Genomic DNA, 21,090 nt, shown 5'->3' with positions numbered 1-21,090 from the left:
GGGCCGATCAGCTTACGGTCAGTCGTCTACAAGGTACTTACCAAGGTAATAGCTAACAGAATTTCGGCAACCCTATATTTCAGTAAATATAAAGAACAAGCAGGTTTCCGTAAAGGCTATCCAACAATGATCCATATTAACACGATCAATCAGGTGATAGAGAAGTGCGCTGAGTATACTGAGCCCTCATATAGAGCCTTCATATACTATGAGAAAGCATTTGACTCGGTCGAAAACTCAAGAGTCATTCAGGCACTACGGAACCAGGGTGTAGATGAGCATTGTGTAACAATACTAGAGGATATGTACAATGGGTCCACAGCTACTACCATTCTTCATAAAGAGAGCAGTAAAATACCTATAAAGAAGGGCGTCAGAGAAGGAGACACAATCTCCCCAATGGTATTCACAGCATGTGTACAAGAAGTATTCAGAACATTCGATTGGGAACAGGTGGGAGTAAGGGTAATGGAGGATAGCTCAGTAACTTCAGGTTTCCTGATGACGTTGCCTTGTTAAGTAACTCCGGATACGAATTGCAAAGCATGCTTTCCGTACCAGTCAAATAGAGTAGAACCGTGGTCCGGACAATTATTATGCAGAAAACCAAAGTAATAATCAATAACCTTTTACAGCACAACTGTTTCAGATACGTGGTGAAACAATGGAAGTGGTAAGCCAACATATCTACTTAGACCAAGTTTAGACCTCTGACCACAACCATGAGGCAGACAATTAGAAGGATCAAAATATGGTGGAGTGCATACGGCAGACATACTCAGATAATGAATAGCAGCCTGCCATTGTCCCTGAAGAAGAAAGTGTATGGCCGCTGCATCTTACAGCTACTCACCTACGGGGCAGAAACTTGGAGGCTCTCTAAGAGGGTGTAACTTAAATTGAGAACGGCTCAGCGGGAAACGGAGCGGAAAATGATCGGTGTAACGTAAAGACAGAAGAAGAGACCGGAGTGGATCAGAGAACAAATGGTTGTTAAGGACGACTCAGCGGGTAATGGAGCGGAAAATGATAGGTGTATTATAAAGGGACAAGAAGAGAACGGAGTGGATCAGAGAACAAACGCTTGTTAAGCACATATAATAGAAATTGAGAAGAAGAAATAGACGTGGGTAGGGTGTAATGCGAAGGCAAGATAATCGTTGGTCATTAAGGGTAACACAGTGGATCCCTAGAGAAGGCAAACGCTGTAGAGGGCGGAAGAAAATTAGATGGGCAGGTGAGATCAAGAAGCTTGCGGGTTTAAATTGGTCACAGTTGGCACAGGACAGGGTAATTGGAGAATAAGGGAAGAGTCCTTTGCCCTGCAGTGGGCGTAGATAGGCTGGTGAAGATGATGATGAGGAGGAATGGGAGACTGTCATGCTCAGCTCATCACCTGAGCCACAACTCATAGCACTCCGGATAGCCGAAGCTGCCGCTAGGATCTACTAACATTTTTTTGTTGGCCAAGGTAGCGGGATTGCCTTGGACGTAAACGTTTCAGAACCGATCTCTCGGAGTGTTTTCTCTCTCTTTCACTCCTGTAGCTCCCACCATGGCCTTTCTCTGTAGGCCGCGAGTCACATTCACTGTGCTCACGGTTTATTTATTGCCGGCCAAAAGTACGGAGACAGATTTAAAATGCCACATGTTTGTTTCGTGTAAAATGATGTTGTGCGCTCGCCATTCATCTTTTGGCCGTCCGCAATCCCGCAGAAGCAGTGTGTCACAACCCGGACCAGAAAAGACCAAAGACAGAACGACGTGTCAATTATTCAGGATAGGGCATGGAGCACTGTAGCACGGAGAGAAGATGTTTCCTGGCTGCAGACAAGAGCAAGTAATTTTCACTGCAGGCGAATTCTGGTGAACATTTTTATACGCAATACCATAGCTGGAGCTGCAAAACTCTTAAAACAAACAGCAATGTTGGCATATGAGAGATATTAAAAAGTTTTAGCACTCCGTTTCATCCGTCTGTTCCGTGGTTACTGTGTTGAAGGGGACCCGACTGCGCGTGCGCGCGAGGGAATGGCGAGGAAGTGCACCCCACCGTGACGAATGCCCGGGCATGATGAAGGCCGGCAGCGAAACTAATCCACCCTACCGCAATAAATGCGCAAGGGCTCAGACGGGTCTCAATCAACAAGGTGCTCCGGTACAACACGGAACATACAAAGCGCTAAAATTCTATTATTAGCATCCTGGCAGAGTGAGAGTGTATTTTTCTTCTAGACTTTGCAGATAAATAAAATTTTACATTACACGCCCTGCCTGTCATAAAACAGGCCTTCCACAATACATCCTATTCGCAAGACACGAGACACGGCTGATACACCCCTCTGCTCAAAAGAAAATGTTATTTTTCCATGAAATCATTAAACGTATGTTGAGATCGTTCTGACCACCGAAACTGCTGATGGCTACTCTTCTATGTAATGCCTGCAAGGATATAAAAAACGTCTTTCATTATTTCACAAAAGTTATCTTCTTTGACGAGCGTGCATTATCGCAGTAGAAAAACAAGAAGAATTTTTAAATTTGGGATACCCATAAAGTGCCGTGAGTTTATGATCGCAGCGAAAGTTTCTTTCCAACGTCAAAAGAAAAAAGCGCTTGAGACGAGTTCCTTGGTGTAGAATATTTAAGCGATTGGAAGTCACGGCCACTCTTCAGATAGCTTGCGTGGGAGAGATGCTCACACGTACCATCTCATAATACAGCTGAAAGGTACAGGTATTGTAAGTGGTAAGTGGTAACGCCAGAACACGGGCTACGACCGGGAAATCTGGAGGGTCATAAATGCAGCAATGTTGCCTGTCTTGCTATGCTCTACTGCAGCGGCTAGCATGAACGTAATTTCTACAACTGATCATCAGCTGATTACGCACTTCCCAGATCAAGTACCAGCAAGCGACACTTTTGTAGAGAAAGCCCCATGGCAACACAAAATCGCGAAGCTACTGGTTCTTTATGCCTCATAGGGACTCTCTTGCTAGGAAGAAAAATTACGCACGGCGACGCGGGCCCTACAGGCCACTCAATAAAAAATTCTCAATTAAAAGAAATATACTCGAATCACTTTTCACAAATGAACCTTCTTTGTTCATATCAGCCTAAACAGTGCAGAAATTGCGACGAAAGAAAAAAATATTACAGTGCAGGTGTGGACAAACGATGCGGTGTGCTTTATCGGGGCCTTCGAGATATACAAAGACAAGAACTTCACTACAGTTAGTTAAATACAGAGAAAAAGAAAGACGGGAATCAAAATGAAGAAACGTCAGATAATTGGAAATGATGTACACGATGCTATAGGCAATAAATGATCTTGAGTTACTTACGATTGCTATCGTTGTATTCGAGTACCTTCTGAATCTATAAAACAAAGGGCTAACACATTTATTCCTTAACATGTCGAACCTGCAAGAGCCGAAGTAGTGCTTTAAGGCCGTACCGCGAGAATCGTAAAATTTTGGAGCACTTTATAGTAGCGAAGAAAGGTGAAATTTGCGTTATATAAAGCTATTTTACACTGCTTCGGAAAGAACTCGAATGCACTTAAAACGCTTCTCAGCGATACCAGTATTGGAGTATTGCTTTACAGTTGTGTGCATCGTTTTTTATTCTGATGACATACTTTGTTTGGTTTCTGGTTTTACTCCTGCGTTTAATTTTTTCATGTCAATCTTATTTCATCATTCCTGTCTTCGTATACATCGCGCACAGGAATAAATTAGCCTAGTTGTTTTTCAGCGCATGTACTGTATTTTTCTTTTTCCTTTCGGGCGCTTGCATCAGCAGAGATTACCGAGTCACGAAAAGACCTAGGCAAACTCCAGCTTTACCCTTTTCTGTGCCTTTTCAGTTATAATGAAATACGTATGTTTACATGGCCCAATTGAAAAGTGTGCCTTTTCATATCACAAATTAAGAAAAGTACTGAGCTGAGCGCACCGCAATTGCTGGCTTCAATTGGTGCACTTGCCCTCAAAATTATAAAAAAAAACTGAACGGCTGTATTTCCTCTGAATAAGTAGTAACAGCTGTAAAAACGGTGTTAAACGGGCGTTATATGTCCAAATCGCCAAGTTGCTTCGCATAAAGCATTTTGGGCTGCACAAGCAGCTGTGAATTTTTCTAAACAAAAGCGCGCTTGTTCTTTCATAAGCAAGAATTGCTTGGCCATGCAGGTAATAACATTTTTATTAAAAAATGCTTTCGCATCCTAGGGTTCAGTACTAATCAAGATGTGCAAAGTTCTGTTAGGGAGAGAGAAAAAGATAATTCCAAGAAAACGTGGTTTCGCAGCGAATGATGCATCGAACTGACCGAGCATGTTCTTTTATAGAGTTAACGCACGATAATGGTGGAGCGCATTCTCAGACATTTGACATGAAATGTTCCATCACCCAAAGAATAGTTAAATGCGCATGCTAGCAACACTCGCTGTATTACAACTCGGTATTCTTGTAGACGAGAGACACAGCAGAGCTGATTTAGCACGCAAATTGTAATTCTACTTCGCATTGCTAACCGGCAGTAGATGAGTGTCGCAAGTAAATCACCTATTTTATGCAAGAATATATGCCACTTCCTGACTGAACCTGCACAAGCTCTCGCATTAACAATTCAAATATCTATAATTTTACAGGTGACGGTAAGCATCATTAAAGACAAGCTTTCTCTTGGGATACATGTGTCATTCGTTGAATAAAACCGGTGGTTGAATAAGCGCTACTTCCATAGAAATACAAGAAAAAAGAGACCATAAAGCACACTGCAAGGAATTACTTATATTTGCATATGTGCACACATATGAATACATAAATAAATTTAGTGAATATATATTTGTGTTACGCTTATGCAAATATTCCCCATAAGAACATTAACTGAATATGCACTGAAGATTTTAATTGTGGTTGTAAGTTTTCCCTGGTATATAAATTTTTATAGCGGTATTTTGTTGCTTAAGATTTTAAGGCAATTTGTACTGAGTCAAACGTTTTCTCATAGTCTATGAACGCCAGCTAAAGAGGCATACAACCTAGATGTCATCCATGGTTCAATACCCTCTGGTACACCGCGACTGCTCTCTGGGTTTTTTGGAATCCAGGTTGTCTCCAATGCTGGTAAATACAACTCTGGTAAATAGAATAAGATTTCGTTTTGCGGGATAGCTATCGAGGGCACACTGACCCAGTCATAGCTGACGCAGTGGAAAGCTACCTTGCAAAAAAAAATTCAGTGTTGGAGGTTAGAAAACAATGGATGCCGCAATAAATTCAGTTGCATAATGGTTTAAGAAGCTGGGGACGCTCTGGGCACTTTCTTGAGCGTCTTTTCATGTAAATGTGATATTTATTTTCCGCAACTTGTAACAAAGTGCTCAGTTCATAGTCAACCCTTGTGGTGTACATTTATGTCCGTTCGTCGTCAAAATGCGGATGTCCGTTCCGTTATATCTCACCAGCAACTAGCCCAACATGGTACCGTTTGGAGTCAGTGTGTGGTTATCAAGCGTTGCACACAAGCGAAAAAAAGTGAAGCAACCCTAAATTTTCTGAGAACGCACAATTTTTTCTGAAAGGTGTTATAAAACCAAAGAAAGCAGAAGTATTAGTATACAAGAGCCACAATAGAATGAAAGTTGGAAGATGCACGTTTAAAAAATGTATAATAAAGAGACCAAAATTGTAATCAAACCAATTCCAAGAAATATTCTAGAGGGCAGACGGCCAGCAGTTATAAACAACTACTTACAAATCCGATGTCGACACGAACACTCAGTGGTATAGACAATAATAACAAAAATGAAGGGTGAGAAGTCTGACAGTTGTATACACGATAATAAAAAGAGTCAAGGGACACATTTTTATTGTTGCATAAAAAAGTCTATGTGATATGTAGGGTGAGAAGTAATACTTTTTACAGGCGATTTGCGAAAACGTTGCCTAGGAAGACCTACCCCAATTGGCATGCCATCACAAGAAATTTAAGGCGACAAAACAAACAAATATTGCTAAGCCACGACCAAAAAATAGAATGAAGAAGACCCATGCTTCTAGGCGTAATTAAAAAAGTATTGGCAAAGGCTTAGAGATGTAGACACGACCTTAAAACATGTTGATGGGGTAGGACCGCGGCTAAAGGGGATCGATTAAAGAAACTCAAGGGCCGAGAGGTCAAAGGGACCGGCAAGCCATTAAAATAGTGTTACAGTGTTAGGTACACAACAATAACTAGGTTTTTGCTACGTTGGTCGGCAGTCAATCGCCTTGTGGGTTATGTCCCAGTGCCACCGGACCAAGGGGGTATGCTGGCGCATAGAAGAGGGGGGCGAAGAAGAGTTTTCTCGGGCTCGCTGCTCACCATCCTCTAGGGTACCACGTGTTGCCTCTGGTTCCACATGGCTTTTAAATAAAGCCTTCATCCGTCTGTTACGTCCGTAGCATCTGGTAGTGGTGCGGGGTATTCGTCGTCCTAGACGAGAAGGAACAACACCATTTTCGCAGCAGCAGGCGTGTTGCTTGTCTACCTCCAGAAGAAGCGACAATGCCAAAGGGGCCAATGGATGCCTAATTTTCTGGAAGGGCCAGTGTCGGGCCTCAACAGAGAGAACCACGCATGTTTATATGAACTGCCAACGAAGAGGCACAGGACTTTCTCAAGCACTACCAGCGAGTCAGCAAGTATATTAGGTGGGACGCTCGCGAACAGCTCGGGAAAGTGGTCTTCTCCTTAGACCTTACGGAATGACTGTGGTATGAGAACCATGAACACAGATTCGATATGTGGCACAGTTTCGTCAACGAATTTGGGTGAGTTTTGGCGACACGCCTTTCCCAAGAAGAAGGCCGAGCAGACTCTCGCGCAGAGAGCTCAAGTTCCTGGGGAAACTTGCAAAACCTACATTGAAGAAGTCCTCAAACTGTGCGGCCTCGTTAATCCTTTTTGTGCCAGATAAAGGCCAAAGTCGGCACCTGCTCAAAGTTATTGGTGAGCACATCTTTAACTGCGTCATAACGAAGAAAAAGCAGGCGTCAGCTTTGGACGTATTTTGCCATTGCCGCAGGTTCGAAACCCTGAAAATGCGACGTATCACCCCCAAGTTTTGAACGCCGGCGAACAAGAATACTATTTCCAGCGTGGACGTCCCCTCGACCGCTTCCGAGGACATATCTTCGGGGGATGTCACATTATTTGAGAAGAACTCGCACCGCAAGGTTTGTGCCGTGACCAAAGATTTTAACAGTGCGTTCTTTCTGGTCAGTATTTCATCAATGCACTGTGAAAGCCATTCAGAGCCACTCCCAGACGCCTTGGGTAGGAGCAGGGAATAGAAATAAGCGTACCGCTTACAAAGAAGACCATACCAGGCGTACAGCTTTCAGCCCTCCACCTCGGGAGTATAAAATTACTTCGAGAAGCCGACCCGGTACGCACCTGTCGGATTTCCCGACGACGGCGTTCCTTAGGTCTAGCGGCCGCTTTTCGTGAACAGCGCACTTGATACAACTGTGGCATCCGCGGTCACATTTCTCGTTTTGGCCGCCGGCCTCCCCAGCCATAGAAATTGTCGCGTCGACGGCCATACATAGATAATAAACCAACGCAACTTTCCATCAGGCATTCCGACCAACGTAAGAGACAACCTAGTGATCGTTCGGCAATTTACCGGAACGGCCGAGACGGAGAGACGCACGGGCAGTTCGTCGCAGCGCTGCAAGGGTTAACGAGTGGCTACATTTTTGGGGACCAGCTCACTCGCTGCTCCGGGACCGTTTCGTCTGCGGCATCAACGATCCCGCCATGTACACGCTACTCCTGTAGCTTCCTCATGTCCTGCTGGACGACGCCTTGAAGGCACCGCTCGTGATGGATGCTGCGGTCAAGGATACGGGCGAGATAGCACATGCGGCTGGCTTATCGTAGACGGAAGCGGTAGTGAACAATACGGCTACACGGCATGGCAGGTGCAGTCGTTGCGGTGGTGATCACCCCCCTCACAGTGGCAGTTCACGCAAGCGGAGTATTTTGCGTGTGAGAAAACTGGGCATATTCTTTGGGGGTTCAAGGGGGGGGGGGCATGGCGAACGGACAGAACCATGACCAAGGGAGCCGGCGCAACGGTTGGCGGTGAGGGCGCGCTGGAGATCCTTCGCGTGCAACAGCTAGGCTTAACGTCAAGGCCAAAAACCCGCAGATTTTCGACATGTGGGACGCGGACATACTTCAGTCGTCTGTGCCACCGTGTATTCTGACTGTGGAAGTCTGCGCGCGTCCCATCTATGGAGCTGGACACAAGGGCTAGTGTGGCAGTCATGGCCAGGAAATCTTAAGCCGCACCTTTCGTTGCAGATCCGTGGAGGCTTCGGGCGTCATGCTGCGCAGCTTCTCTGTACAGCTCGCCCATGCCGAGGGTGAAGCCCAGGTCAGCGTTCGCTTTGTCGACAGGGACCACACCCTGCCCTTGTATTTGACCAAGGGGCCATCACCGAAGCTGCAAGCCGGAACTGAATCCAGGCTTTGGGCGCGTAGCTGCCCGAGTACAGGAAGCAGTTCATTTCGTTGAAGATGTGCCGACCCTCCTGACCAAGTTGAAGGTCCTGTTCCATCCCGCGGTGGAAACATTCACCGGCACTGCGCCAAGCATTCATGTTCACAGATAACCCGGCCCCGGCGTTTAAAGCCGCGTGCACTGCGGTTTTTCTTAGAGAATGGGGTCACCCAGCAGCTGCAACAGTTGCAGTGAGACGACATTCTGGGGCCCGTGAACTGGTCAGACTACGCCGCCCCATTGTGCCAGTCCTCAAGCAAGACGGCAGTATCAGGATCTGCAGAGACTTCAAGGTCATCATCAACCCCTGCGCTACCCTTGAAAAGTACCCGCTGCCGTACATTGAAGATGTGTGGTCGGCGTTGTACCGGAGACAGAAGCTCACGAAGCTAGACCTCAGAGATTTGTCCAAGCAGCTGGTGACCCAGGAGTCGTTCCGGAAGTATGTCACGATATCGGTAACATCGGGGCTCCTCCAGTACACGCGCCCACCATTTGACGTGGCCTCGGCACATGCCATTTTCCAGAGGGAGGTGGACCACCTTTTTAGGGCTTGAGGCATGTGGTGGTGTACTTGGATGACATCCTGGTGACCCGTACTGACGACGAAGACCACCGGTTCTTGCATGATTACTGGATGCCGGGGCGAATCTGGAGCTGGAGAAATGCACTTCCTTGGCCCGCAGCCAGGTCATTTCCCAGGCAGGCCTCGACCCGGCACCCCGCCAAGTTGACGCTGTAATCAATGCACCCACGCCCCTGAACAAGAAGGATCTGCAGAGCTGCCTCTGCCATATCAACTTCTACAGGAGCTTCCTGCCGATCCTATCGTCGCATCTACAGCCGCTCCATCTTCTGCTTCGCGATGGGCAGCAGTGAACCTTGAAAGCGGAAAAGGACGGGGCCTTTCAGCACAGCAAAGAGGTTATTACCAAGGCCCCGGTGCTGGTGCACTTCAATCCGGCCAAGCCTGTCGTACGGAAAGAAGATGCGTCACCGTGCAACGTAGGAGACGTCCAGGCCACCGGGAGATGAATGGCCAGGAACGCCCTGTATCCTTTGCGTCCCGTCGGCTTTCCCCTCGGCCAGGGACAGTGGTTTAAATAAGAGAGAGGATACAGATCTGGAGAAACAAAGCGAACATTAAGAATACTTAGTGAAAAATGGTATGAATGTTTTCACATATAGCTGAAATTCACGAACGGAAATAAGACTGAAGGGGTCAGGAAATACAAGAGGACAAAAAATATACAGATATACAGACGGCATAAAAAATATACTACTGATATACTGACAGCATTGAGAAAAGAGCGTTTACAGCTTCGATAAGGTATTGCAAAACACGTCATAGTCACCTATTACAGCAGTGTTACAAGGCAGGGCATTCAAGAACATTATCGCCAATACAAGTGGTGAATATTTATACATGTTGGCACGTGCAAATAATAGAAATACTTCCAAGGGGTGGTCGGTACGGTGGTGATGTGGGTTGCCTGTTTGATATAGAAATAACGCAACGTTGATGAGCCATGATGTAACTTGAAAAAATGCTGCAGCAGAACTTTTTCGCGACGCTGTTCCAAAGTGGGGAATTTCAATCTGTTATGGAGTAGCGTAACGCTTGAACGTGTGTACATACATAGAATGAAGCGAATAGAGCGATTTTGTACTGCTTCGAAAGATTTTCTAATGTACACCTGATGAGGGCTCCGGATGATAGCTGCGTATTTAAACTTTCGACGTATAAATGCATTGAATGACATCAGTTTTGTCTCCAACGGCACGGGGCACGTTGAGTAATCTTGGTGATGGTATTGGCGACCCCGCGGACGCTGAGCCCCCTTACATAAGTTGTTATCAACTGTGACGATGTGTTTTAAGGTGAAGGGCAGAAACCTCAAACGGTGACCGTCGGAGCCCAGGTCAAGCTCTGGCGGATGGACTCCCTGTCTGTTTAGCAGTCAGGGAGCTCCGGGACCTCTTCAGATATCAAGGTAGTAGTAATAGTAGAAACTTTATTTTGAGCTCGATACGACAGTGGGTTCAGACGCCGGACGGGGCGGTTCCCTTGTCTCGGAGCCCGTATGCAGCCAGCAACTCCTGGCCCCTGGCCGCCAGTGCAAGCTGAGTTAGCAGGGCGGGGCTGGACCGCAAGGTCTCCCATCGCTCGTGGAGTGGGGTTGGGGGGCAACGGGGGGTGGGAGGTATGGGTGTCTTGAGTTTAGTGCACTCTTTGATAATGTGCGCAAGAGTGCCAACGTTCTCTGCGCAGAATAGGCATTTGTCCTCTACTCGTTCTGGATAGAATTTGTGTAGTAGGACGGGGTGCCCAAGCGACCCGATGAATTCAACTGATTATCGTTTCCTGGTCTCTTGTCAGGGCGCGATGCGGCTCAGGGAAGGTACACCGCTGTTCTCTGTACTCGTGCGTTATCTCTTTGTATGTGAGCATCGGGGTTGGGGTGCCGGTGTCCTACTCTGCCCGGAAGTTCATTGCTCGGGCGTGGTAGTCGGCGATAACGTTGCCGGCCACCTTTGTATGGGCAAGAACCCATGTGAGCTCCATGGCTCGCCCCGGTGCCCTACTCTTGGGTATAACTGCGGCTGCCTTTGAGGAGATCACCCCTTTCCTGAAGCTGCAGCACGCTCTTTTCGAGTCGGTAACCTCTACCTCGACGCCCGGTTGGACGAGCGCCAAGGCTATGGCAACCTCCTCGGCGTCTTTTTGTCCTTGGTCTTCACCCCAGCGCTGGTGACCAGAATTTCTTCCTCGGGGACCGCCACCGCCGCGCGGTTGCTTCCTTTCGCAAGTGAGGCATCTACATAGAGCACTCCAGTGTCTTGACGTAATCGCTGGAACATCGCCTTGGCCCGAGCTTGTCTCCTTCTGTCAACCTTTCCCGGGCCCATGTTCCGGGGTAGGGGCTTGGGGTATTTAGACCTCTTCCACTCTGTTGGTATGGGGACCTTTATCGTGGCTTGTTCTTTGCCGAAGCCTACCTTGTCCGGAACCGCGCGGCCGTGGATTGTTTCGCTCAGGTGGAGACGCTGGCTGGATAGATGGGCCTCGATGGGTTCGTCAACCGGGTTGTACATACCCATGGGCTATGCGCGCTGGGTCGACGAATATATTGGTATACCTAGGGCCTGTATGGTGGCCTTTGGGATGATGGTGTCGAGTGTAGACGTATTGACTGGGACTTTTTGAGGTTAAGATAGAGGTTGAGACAGAGTATGTTATTCTGGATATAATGAATGCTTGCACCAGCCGTAAGGCGTCTTCTTTTTTCAGGCCCCTAGTCCTGGTGGATACTCTTCGCAGCATTGCGAGGATCTTTTCCGCGCTGTTCTTGATCTTATCGAAGGCAGCGTGTGTCTTTCCGTCTTCTATTTCGATGGAGATGTCTGGTGGGGGTGTCTTGCGGGATTTTCCGTGACCGTTTCCTTGAGTTCATGGGGCGCGCCGCTCTCGTGGGCCCCGTCGCTGACAATTTCTCTACTCTCACCCGGCATCGCTGGCGTCTCCTCCTTTTCCTTGCAAGGCTTTTGGGAAGGGGCCGCTTGCTTCCTGGTGTTAGGTCGGCCTCCTTCTGGTTCCTTCTGCCTGCCGGTTGCATCGGAGGAAGGAGGCGAACGTCGTCGACGCTGCTGGCATTCTCCTCCGTCTCTTTTGTTCCCATCGCCCTGTCGGCGGTAATTCCGGCTGCGAGGAGTGGGGGCGGTGTGTCTCGTTTTTGTTCCCTCTCTCAGCATGCGCGTTGGGCTTGGAGCTGGCTGAAGATCGGAAGCCGGGCGTCTTGTTATCTTCGCTCTTTTCTTCCCTCTTCCCCTCTGCCTCGCGTAGCTGGCCTGCTTCTTGCGCTGGAACGTCGGTGTTGACTGGAGGCGAAGGCACGTGCGGGGATGCCTGGAGAGGGGTGCAGGGTGAGGGGCTGGCTCAGGTTCCTTGGGGCTCATCATCGCCGCCATGTCATGGGCGTCCATGTATTCCTCGAGATTCCTCGCGGGCGTTCGCTGCTTCGCTCTGGACGCGTACTACTGCGTGGAGTTAGTCTCATCACGCCCGTATGCGCGGCACGAGCGGCACCATGGCGTTGAGCAGTTTTTCCGATAGTGTCCGGTGTGGTAGCAACGGAGGCAGAGCGACGGCCGTCAGGGCACCTCCATTAGAATGGGGCAACTGTTGAGAGTCACCTAATGGGGGATCGGCTCCAGGGAGGTCGGGGTTGAGGAAATCACGTGGAAGATCTTCGTGGTGCCGGTCATGTACGTGAGGCCGGATTTCTGCCACCCCTCACGAACCACTCTTTGAACTCGGCCAAAACGTTCGAACTGTCTGATGAGCAGCTCGTCTGTGACTTTTGGCGCGACCCAGTGCACCCTTACCGCGATTTCTCAGCGGTTAGAGTTGATCACAAAGCACCCCCTACCTTTCACTGTGATCTCGGTGCATGCTGCCAGCTCCTCCATGTCCGCTTCAGATGTGAATGTCACCATCCACACGTGATTAAACTGAAAGGAACCGAGGCATTTGATCTTCTGTAGGTTCGTGATGTCACCAAGTGTGGACGCGAAATCTTCCACTCTGAAAGGCCGTGCAGACGGGTCTTCGTGCAGAAGCAGGGAGTTTTCGGACATATTTCCGGTGGGAAGCGGCGACAGTAGGGTTCGGTATGCAGCCGAGGCGGACGGTGCCGGCGGGTCCCGGGGAAACCGACCGACTAGAGTGCGTCGCCTACTCGTGGGGAGCTTTCCCTCGACATGACCGTCCCCGTAGGGGGCTGCGAGGGGACTCGCTATCAAGGTAAGGCTGACGAAGAAATTACTCCGTCTCCCTGCTTTTATACTATATTTATGGTTTCCAAATTTTCTAAATTCACGATCAGCCCCATAAAAGGGGCCGAACCAAAGTATCCTTTGCCCCGTTGCCAACACCGAGTTTCCGAATGCCAGACAACTATGCTGGTTTTTGGTAATAGAATCTGTTGACGCGTTGAATCCCCTTGCCACAAATTCTGTCTTTGTGATCTCCAAATTTTTTTAAGGCATTGTTGGTCAATCCTACAAAGCCAGAAAACTTAGAACCAGAGACGTTTTTGAAGAAGTGAACAACAAGCAACAAGCTACAATTCTCTTGACTCGTAGTGAACAAATGTAGCGCAGCAGAAACACACGAGACGGAAAGAATACACACAGACGAGCGCTTCGTGCTGTTTGTTTCAGTCCCGTGTGTTTCTGCTGCGCTACATTTGTTCACTATGAATTACCAACTAGCCCATTCTAATTCTTTACTCTTGACTCAAACTCACATCGCAGATCTGGTCATCAGCTTCACACCCTGCCATAGCCTTCATAGCTCCCCGGGTGGGACCACTGTGTCAGATCTGAATAATTAAACTTAAACGGATCTGTTGGAAGGCCTGTGACAGCAGTGAGTCATATCATGATTCGTGGAGATAACAAGGAAACTCTAACAAAACATGTAATATTGACTTTCGACCATTCCAGAGTCATGCGTATGTAAATGCAGGTTTCATTCATTGCCCCGTCAGGCCATACATCTGGAACCCGCGCTGGTGTTTTAAATGCCAGCAATTTGGGCTTGGCACTACCGCCTGCCGTGGTCAACTAACATGAGCCAAGTGTGCACAACATGACCATTCTACAGACAACTGTCCCTCACAAAATCTCATCTGTGCAAATGGCCAGGGACCACACGCTGCATACTCCCGAAAATGGGAGATTTTTCAGCAAGGAAAAAAGATAATTAACATCAAGGTCACGGAAAACATCAAGTTCCCGGAGGCACGAAAGAGGTTCGCGTCTTTCCAGCTTGGAGGTGCGCTGATGCAGCTCGCCGGGGGCAGAGCGGCGTCTGGTGTCCATAGGGACCCAGTTCTGCGGGAGTGATCTTGTCCCGCCCTCGCCCCCACCCTGGCTTGACTCACGCAGCCCAAACCGCCACCACACCACTCGCTGAGGCAGCAGCGGTTGTGGTGCAAAGCACCTCTGTCGGGACCGGTGCTGCTCCCGCCTCTAGCCTCCCCGTCTTCCCGTTCATTGGAGCGTGCGGAGAAGATTGACACCGTGGGCCCGCACCGACTCCCACCACCACCGCACCGCGTGTGTCACCTCTGGCATGCCGGACGCCCCGTGCGGTGGAGGCTGAAACGAAGGGCTCCCGAAGGGGGGCCAAGTCCATGGGGCCCGGTGCGTTGGGCACCCCTCTGACATCCGACGAGGAGATGTATGTCGCACCTTTTCTGCCTGCAACGCAGCGGAAGGAGCGGCCTCCTATGTCCAAGTCGACAGAAAGGCCTAAAATTCCCAGAATAACAGCCCCGAAAGACGACACTAGAACACACCCACACACTAACTCCAGCCATTCTGATATGTAAATACTGGGAACAGAAAACATAATTCAATAGCACTGCAGAGGACTCCATAAAAATCTTGAAGATGTGTACGAGATGCTGCATGCCAATCAGCCAAGTATCATGTGTCTCCAAGGAACACACCTCGATTTCAAAGATATAAATTTCTCAAGTAGGTACATGAGATTCAGAAAGGACAGGGTTGGCTGCAAACATTCTTCTGGGGGTCCACCCATAATTTCAAGGAATCCTTAGCATGCCACCCTGTAACTTTGAGCACTGTCCTTGAGGCTTTAGCGCTTCGCACAATAATATTCAATAGATTGATAACGGTAACCTTCATACACCTTCCTCCTGATCATGAACTCTAGCTCTGACTTCGAGGCGCTTGTCGACCAGCTGCCCGAAGCATACATCCTAACAGGCGACCTTAATGCACAGAACTCTCTTTGGGGTTCATCCAGAACGAAGGCCCGAGGTCGCCTTGTAGAGAAATTTCTTGCATCTTCAGGAGAATGCCTTTTCAACAAAAAACCGCCTACATACCATAACTTAGGACAAAATGCATACTCACAACTTGACTTGGGTATTGCTTGTGTAGATCTCTTTTGCATGTCTTGAGTGGGTCGTGGGCACTGACCGGTATGGTAGTGACCGCTTCCCCACTTCACTATCGTATATACGTACCGGCCCAAGCAGTCCATCTTCCCAAAAGAGGTAATAAATCAAAAGCAAACCGGAGTACAATTACAGAAACACCTTAACTACACCACACATTGATGAAATGCGTACACGTTGAGGAAGTAGCCCAATTCATTCCGACGCACATCCACGACGCCTGCCAAAAGTTCATTTCTCATGCCTCCAATGTGTCCTGCAACCCAAGGAGGCCCTGGTAGAACGAAGACTGTAGGCGGGCGCGAGAGGCCTAGAACAAGGTGTCGGGTGTCCTTCGCCGGTACCAAACGTTGGCTAAACTCATCTGTTTTAAACGTGCATAGGCCTTTGGAGAGCGTGTGCGTCAAGAGGCGAAAAGGGAGAGTTGGCCTGCTTTTCTTACACCCGTTAACTCATACACAGACACTCACAATGTTTGGACTAGGATACGTACACTTAGAGGACAACATACACATAGCCTTCCCCTTGCCTGTACAACAGGGGACACACTCGAAGACCAGGCTAACCCACTTGCACAACACTCCGAACACGTTTCCAGCTCTGCACACTAAACAAACACTTACACTGTTCACTGTATGAGTTGAGGGCTGCCCTGTAATTTACACTGTATGAGTTGAGCGCTGACCTGAGCACATGTAAAGCTTCAGCTCTAGGGGCAGACGAGATTACATACTCCATGATACGACACCTACACCCCGACACTCTTGAAACACTCCTACACCTATACAATAAATATTCGCTTTCGGGACTGATTCCACACGTTTGGAGAGAGGCCATAGTAGTGGCGTTCCTTAGGGAAGGAAAGCACGCTTCCTCTCCCGCTAGTTATCATCCCATTCCCCTGACAAGTATGATAAATTGGAAGCTCGTGTACTTCTTCTCGAGAGCTGCCAGGCAGGCTTCATGGTGGGGCGATCTGCCAAAGATCAACTTGTTGCGTTGGAATCCTTCATAAACATGCATTTGTTGAATGAATGAATTCTTTATTTATAAGCAGTACTGACTTAGGGTATTTTTTTATCTCGAAAAGGCCTACAACACATCCTGGCGATACGGCATCCTTAGCGACCTCAAGTTCTTTGGTGTGTCAGGTAACATGTTAAACACCATTTTTAGATGCATGTCCACGAGGACGTTTTGTGGTAAGGTTGGGTCATCCGTGTCCGCTATACATGTGCAAGAAAATGATGCGCCTCAAGGTGGAGTTCTAAGCTGCACATTGCTGATAGTTAAGATGAACTCCCTCCGAAAGGCATTGCCACCAACCATTTCTTGGTTATCTCTGTAGACGATTTGCAAATATCTTTTAAAACCTGCACCCTGTCAATGTGTGAACGTCAAGTACTTCTCGGTGTTAAGAAACTTGTTGGATGGGCGGACCTTAATTGTTTTAAACTCTTCCCGGGCAAAAGTACGTGTTTTATGTTCTCCCAAAAGCGCGGGCTTAACGTGGACCCTGAGATTACTCTTAACCATTAATCTATTCTTATTAAAAAACATCACACGTTTTAGGTGCCATATTTAATGACAAGCTCATGTTTATACTACACATAAAAGCACTTACACATAAATGCCTCAGAACACTGAACATTCTCAAGGTCCTCTCCCACTAATCCTATGGTGCAGACAAAGAACTTCTCCAGGTCTTTACCGTCTTAGTCGGGTCTCGGTTCGACTGCTGCTGTGTCGTGTACCGGTCGGCATAAAAAGCGAGACTAAACATTCTTGACCCAGTACTTCACCTGGGCCTTCGGCTTGCGTCGGTTGCGTCCCGTACTAGCCCGGCAAAGAGTCTATATATTGAATGTAACAAATGGTACCTCGAAGACCAACGAACGTACATGGACTTGCTCTACGGTTTTAAAATTTCATCGTTGAATAGCGATCAATTTTAAACTTTTTTTTAAAGGACGCATTCACATCACAACTGTTTGTAGATCGCCCGCCCGTTCCTTTGCCGTTCTCACTTTGAATGAGGCAGGAAGCTTCGGATTTCAACCTGTCTCTTTTAGACTCGTACACATCTTCTTTTACTGACGTTTTACCACAATGGCAGCTTCAACATGTATGTTGTGACTTGTCTTTCATAAAAATTGATAAAACCAGGGTACTATAAACTGAACTTTCGCAGAACGTCTTGTCCCTATAATATAAGTATCAATGTGCACAGTTTTATAGTGACGCATCAAAAACTGCAACCATATTGTCTTGCGCTGCTCGTGGGCCAAACTTGCAGAACCATGAGCACATACATCACAATTTACTCCGCTGAAGCATAGGGCATAATACTCATTAAACAACACATTATTGAACACGAAATCTCAAAGTCCATCATATATGCACATTCCTCGAGCGTTGTGCACGCGTTGCCTTCACAGAAGCCATGCAAAAAACAGAATTGTCCATATGGTTATCAACACTATCATATCTATATAAGCCCAAAAACTTCTTCTGGTGTTGTGCTGGGTTCGAGGCCACGCTGGAATTGTTGGCAATGAAGTTGCTGATTAAAAGGCTGCAGTGGCCGCATTTAGGAAAACAGTACATATACCTTAAGCCACAAAGTCGACAACACTTTCGTAGCAAATGGCAAGCGCAGTGGAATGAGCAGACAGATAACAAACTACCCATAATAAAATCACACTTGGGACGGTACGCAACTGACTGACACAACAGACGCACGGAAGTCGCCTTGTGTAGGCTGCGGATAGGGTACACCCATCCAACGCAGTCGTATCTGCTGACGGGATCTTCAAGACCCCAGTGCAGCAGGTGTAGAGAGGCCTTATCCGTAGTTCAGACACTCATTCAATGTAAGGAACTCCACATAACACGAAAAAACACTTCAGATAACCATAGAGACAACATATTCTTTTGCACTCATCGTTGTTTTCCGGTGATGATGCCATTAGTTCTGTGAAACGCGTGTCTAAGTATATGTCAGACGTTCCGTTTTTAAACCCCATTTCCTATCATGCATAATCAAATATCGCCCTATACACCAGCCATCACCATTTTCTTCAATTGATTTTACTATGTCTGGTGTACACGTTTTTTATACCTACCTTTCTGTGGTAATCACTTCTCTTCATTAAAACTCCTTTCTGGCGCTCCTTGCCCTCGTTCCTTTTGCGCCATTAAACACGAACCATCAACAGTTTCGTCTCCCACGTTGCCATGAAAAGTGATTTACGTAAATGTCCCAAAGTCTCACTTGCTTTGTTTGTGATGTGATCAAGATGGGTATTTCAAGATAGATTTGATGTGACACTTATCTTTGGGTGTTTTTAATGGTTTATTCCTCCTACGTGGGAATCAGAAAGATAATAATCGCAGGAGAGATTAGAGCTAACACTCGTAAACATGATCACCTTAGTTTTTTCAGTGTTTACACGCATGAGCCACTTGGAGCACTATGACGATACGGATTTTAGGTTGTTTTGAAGTAGTAGGGAATCATTGCAGTCTTTAATTTCGTGGTACAATACACAGTCCTCAGCATAGAAACAGATGTTGGATAAAATAAATATGGAATATCATTTACGTTTATCAGAAACAAAAGCTTCATGCTGCAGAACAGTGGTAGAGCCATCCGGACAAGGAAGGCCTCGTCCTCATGTTCGGGATCGAGCGCTTCCAACAGTACCTGTGGGGCCGAACGTTCGCGGTGGTCACAAACCACAAGCCGCTTCTAGGACTGCTTGGGCCTGACATGGCGGTTCCAATGCACGCATCGCCTCGAGTGCTGTGCTGCACCTTTAGGCTCGCGGATTACAGCTACAGGCTGGTCGACCGTCCGGGAAACGGTCTAGCACCTGCGGATGCCCTGAGCCGACTGCCCTTGCCGGAACTGCCTGCTGCTGTTCCTGAACCTGCCCAAGTGTTAATTCTGGAGCACGCTTACCCGGAGGTGCAGCCCAGAGCGGCAGTATCGCAGGTGACCAGCCATGACCCAGTCGTGCCACAGGTGGTCAAGGCGGTACCCCGAAGGGAGTCATTGGCAGAGCGGACCGACACCAAAAAGGCTGCCGAGCCGAGCTTGCAGCAGGGCTGCCTGCTGTAAGGTTGCAGGGCGGTGATTCCACTGATCCTGCGGTCCAGGTTCCTGCAGTGGGTGCACGTGGGTCATCCAGGCGTAGAGAAGACCAAGATGGTGGCCCGGTACGAGGTTTACTGTCCTGCCCTTGGCCAGGAAATTACTCACGTGGTGCAGAGTTGCCAAGTCTGCCAGGAGAATAAGCGATCATCACATCTTGTGACCAGCCTCTGGCTGTTCAAGGAAAGGCCCTGGTCCCGCCTGCACGTAGATTTTGGGGAACCGTTCACGAGCCACTACTTCCTGCTAGTGGTTGACGACTTCTTTAAGTGGGTAGAGGCCATAACAGTCACCACTATATCGGAAGGAGCAACCATTTTATCGCTGTTGCAAGTATTCGCAGTCTAGGGGCTGCCGGAGATCATCGTGTCTGACAACGGTCCGACTATCTCCAGCAAGGAGTACCTAGCCTGGCTGATGAAGAACGGAGTCCATCGGATGAAGGTTCCGCTGTACCACCCTGCGTCAAATGATGCTGCTGAGCGGGTGGTACAAACTATAAAAGACAAGATGTAGAAGAGCAAGCCTGGGGAGTTCCAGACACAAGTTGCCCGGGTCCTGTCCCAGTAACGGACCGCACCGGACGACGTCACAGGCCGTGCCCCCTGCAAGCTACTGTTAGGCCGGATGGTGCAGACATCGTCGGACCTGTTATATCACGACCTCGGCTCTACAGCGCTCCTGTAGCATCTGAAGCACAAGCTGGCTGCTGACCGAGGTTGCCGTTCTGGGACTTTGCTGGAGTCGGGGGCATCGGTTTTCTGCAGGAATTTCTGCCCTGGTCCACCCTGGTCGGCCGGGCATGTGGTCCCTTCTGCCAGTGTGTCGTCACTGCTCGTCGGCTGTGGGACGGGACCACGTGATACTGGCATGCTGACCATGTGAGGCCTCGCCTGGCCACTTCAGACACCCCTTCGGGAAGCCAGCAGGCAGGGGAGCCAACTACGCCTGCCGCTGCCAGCAGAGCACCAGGGGCTGGCGCTACTGGCAGCACTGTTGCACCACTCGCAAGTAGTGTGCCACCTGCAAAGCCGACTCCTGCAGTCCCTTCGGAATGCATGCGAGGGGCACAGCCAGCACCCAATGCTGCCTCACCTACCTCGAAATCTGTGCTCACGCGGAGTGAAAAAATGCCGAGACATCCGAACCGTTCCTCTCCGCGGTTACAGGTGTTGGTTTGCGGTTGTGTTGGACCAACAAACATGGAGGTGAGGGGTGTGACAAGTTTGTGGCGCCACCGACCGTAATCTTCGTTGGCTGCTAAGTTCACCAGGCTCGGGCGCCAACATGGCGTGCGGCTGGTTAATAAACACCAACTAGCAAAGCCGCCCTCGGCAACTCACCGCCACCACCAACACGCTGCGGGGGGTCACTCAGCTAGA

General features: G+C 48.5%; 1 protein-coding gene across 1 annotated transcript; it reads left to right on the top strand.

The window, feature by feature from the left end:
* Positions 1-19,228: 19,228 nt before the first annotated feature.
* LOC144160709 (uncharacterized) lies at positions 19,229-20,723 on the top strand. Its single transcript, XM_077691908.1, has 3 exons — positions 19,229-19,671; positions 19,714-19,977; positions 20,615-20,723. Exons 1-3 carry the CDS (start codon positions 19,229-19,231, stop codon positions 20,721-20,723), a joined length of 816 nt encoding a protein of 271 aa, XP_077548034.1.
* The last annotated feature ends 367 nt before the right edge of the window (positions 20,724-21,090 follow it).

The sequence above is a fragment of the Haemaphysalis longicornis genome, unplaced genomic scaffold (genome assembly GCF_048455015.1).
Source record: "Haemaphysalis longicornis isolate Haplotype H1 unplaced genomic scaffold, Haemaphysalis longicornis Haplotype H1 scaffold_11, whole genome shotgun sequence".
Taxonomy (NCBI): Eukaryota; Metazoa; Arthropoda; class Arachnida; order Ixodida; family Ixodidae; genus Haemaphysalis; species Haemaphysalis longicornis.
Note: the sequence above shows the minus strand (reverse complement) of the source record. Positions and strands in the feature narration are given on the sequence as shown.

Excerpts from the sequence above, each read along its gene's own strand:
- LOC144160709 (XM_077691908.1), top strand. The coding sequence starts at position 19,229 with ATGTTCGGGATCGAGCGCTTCCAACAGTACCTGTGGGGCCGAACGTTC. Across the intron at positions 19,672-19,713 it reads TTGCAGCAGGGCTGCCTGCT|GTTCCTGCAGTGGGTGCACG; the intron begins GTAAGGTTGCAG and ends CCTGCGGTCCAG. Across the intron at positions 19,978-20,614 it reads GTGGTTGACGACTTCTTTAA|ACACCCCTTCGGGAAGCCAG; the intron begins GTGGGTAGAGGC and ends TGGCCACTTCAG.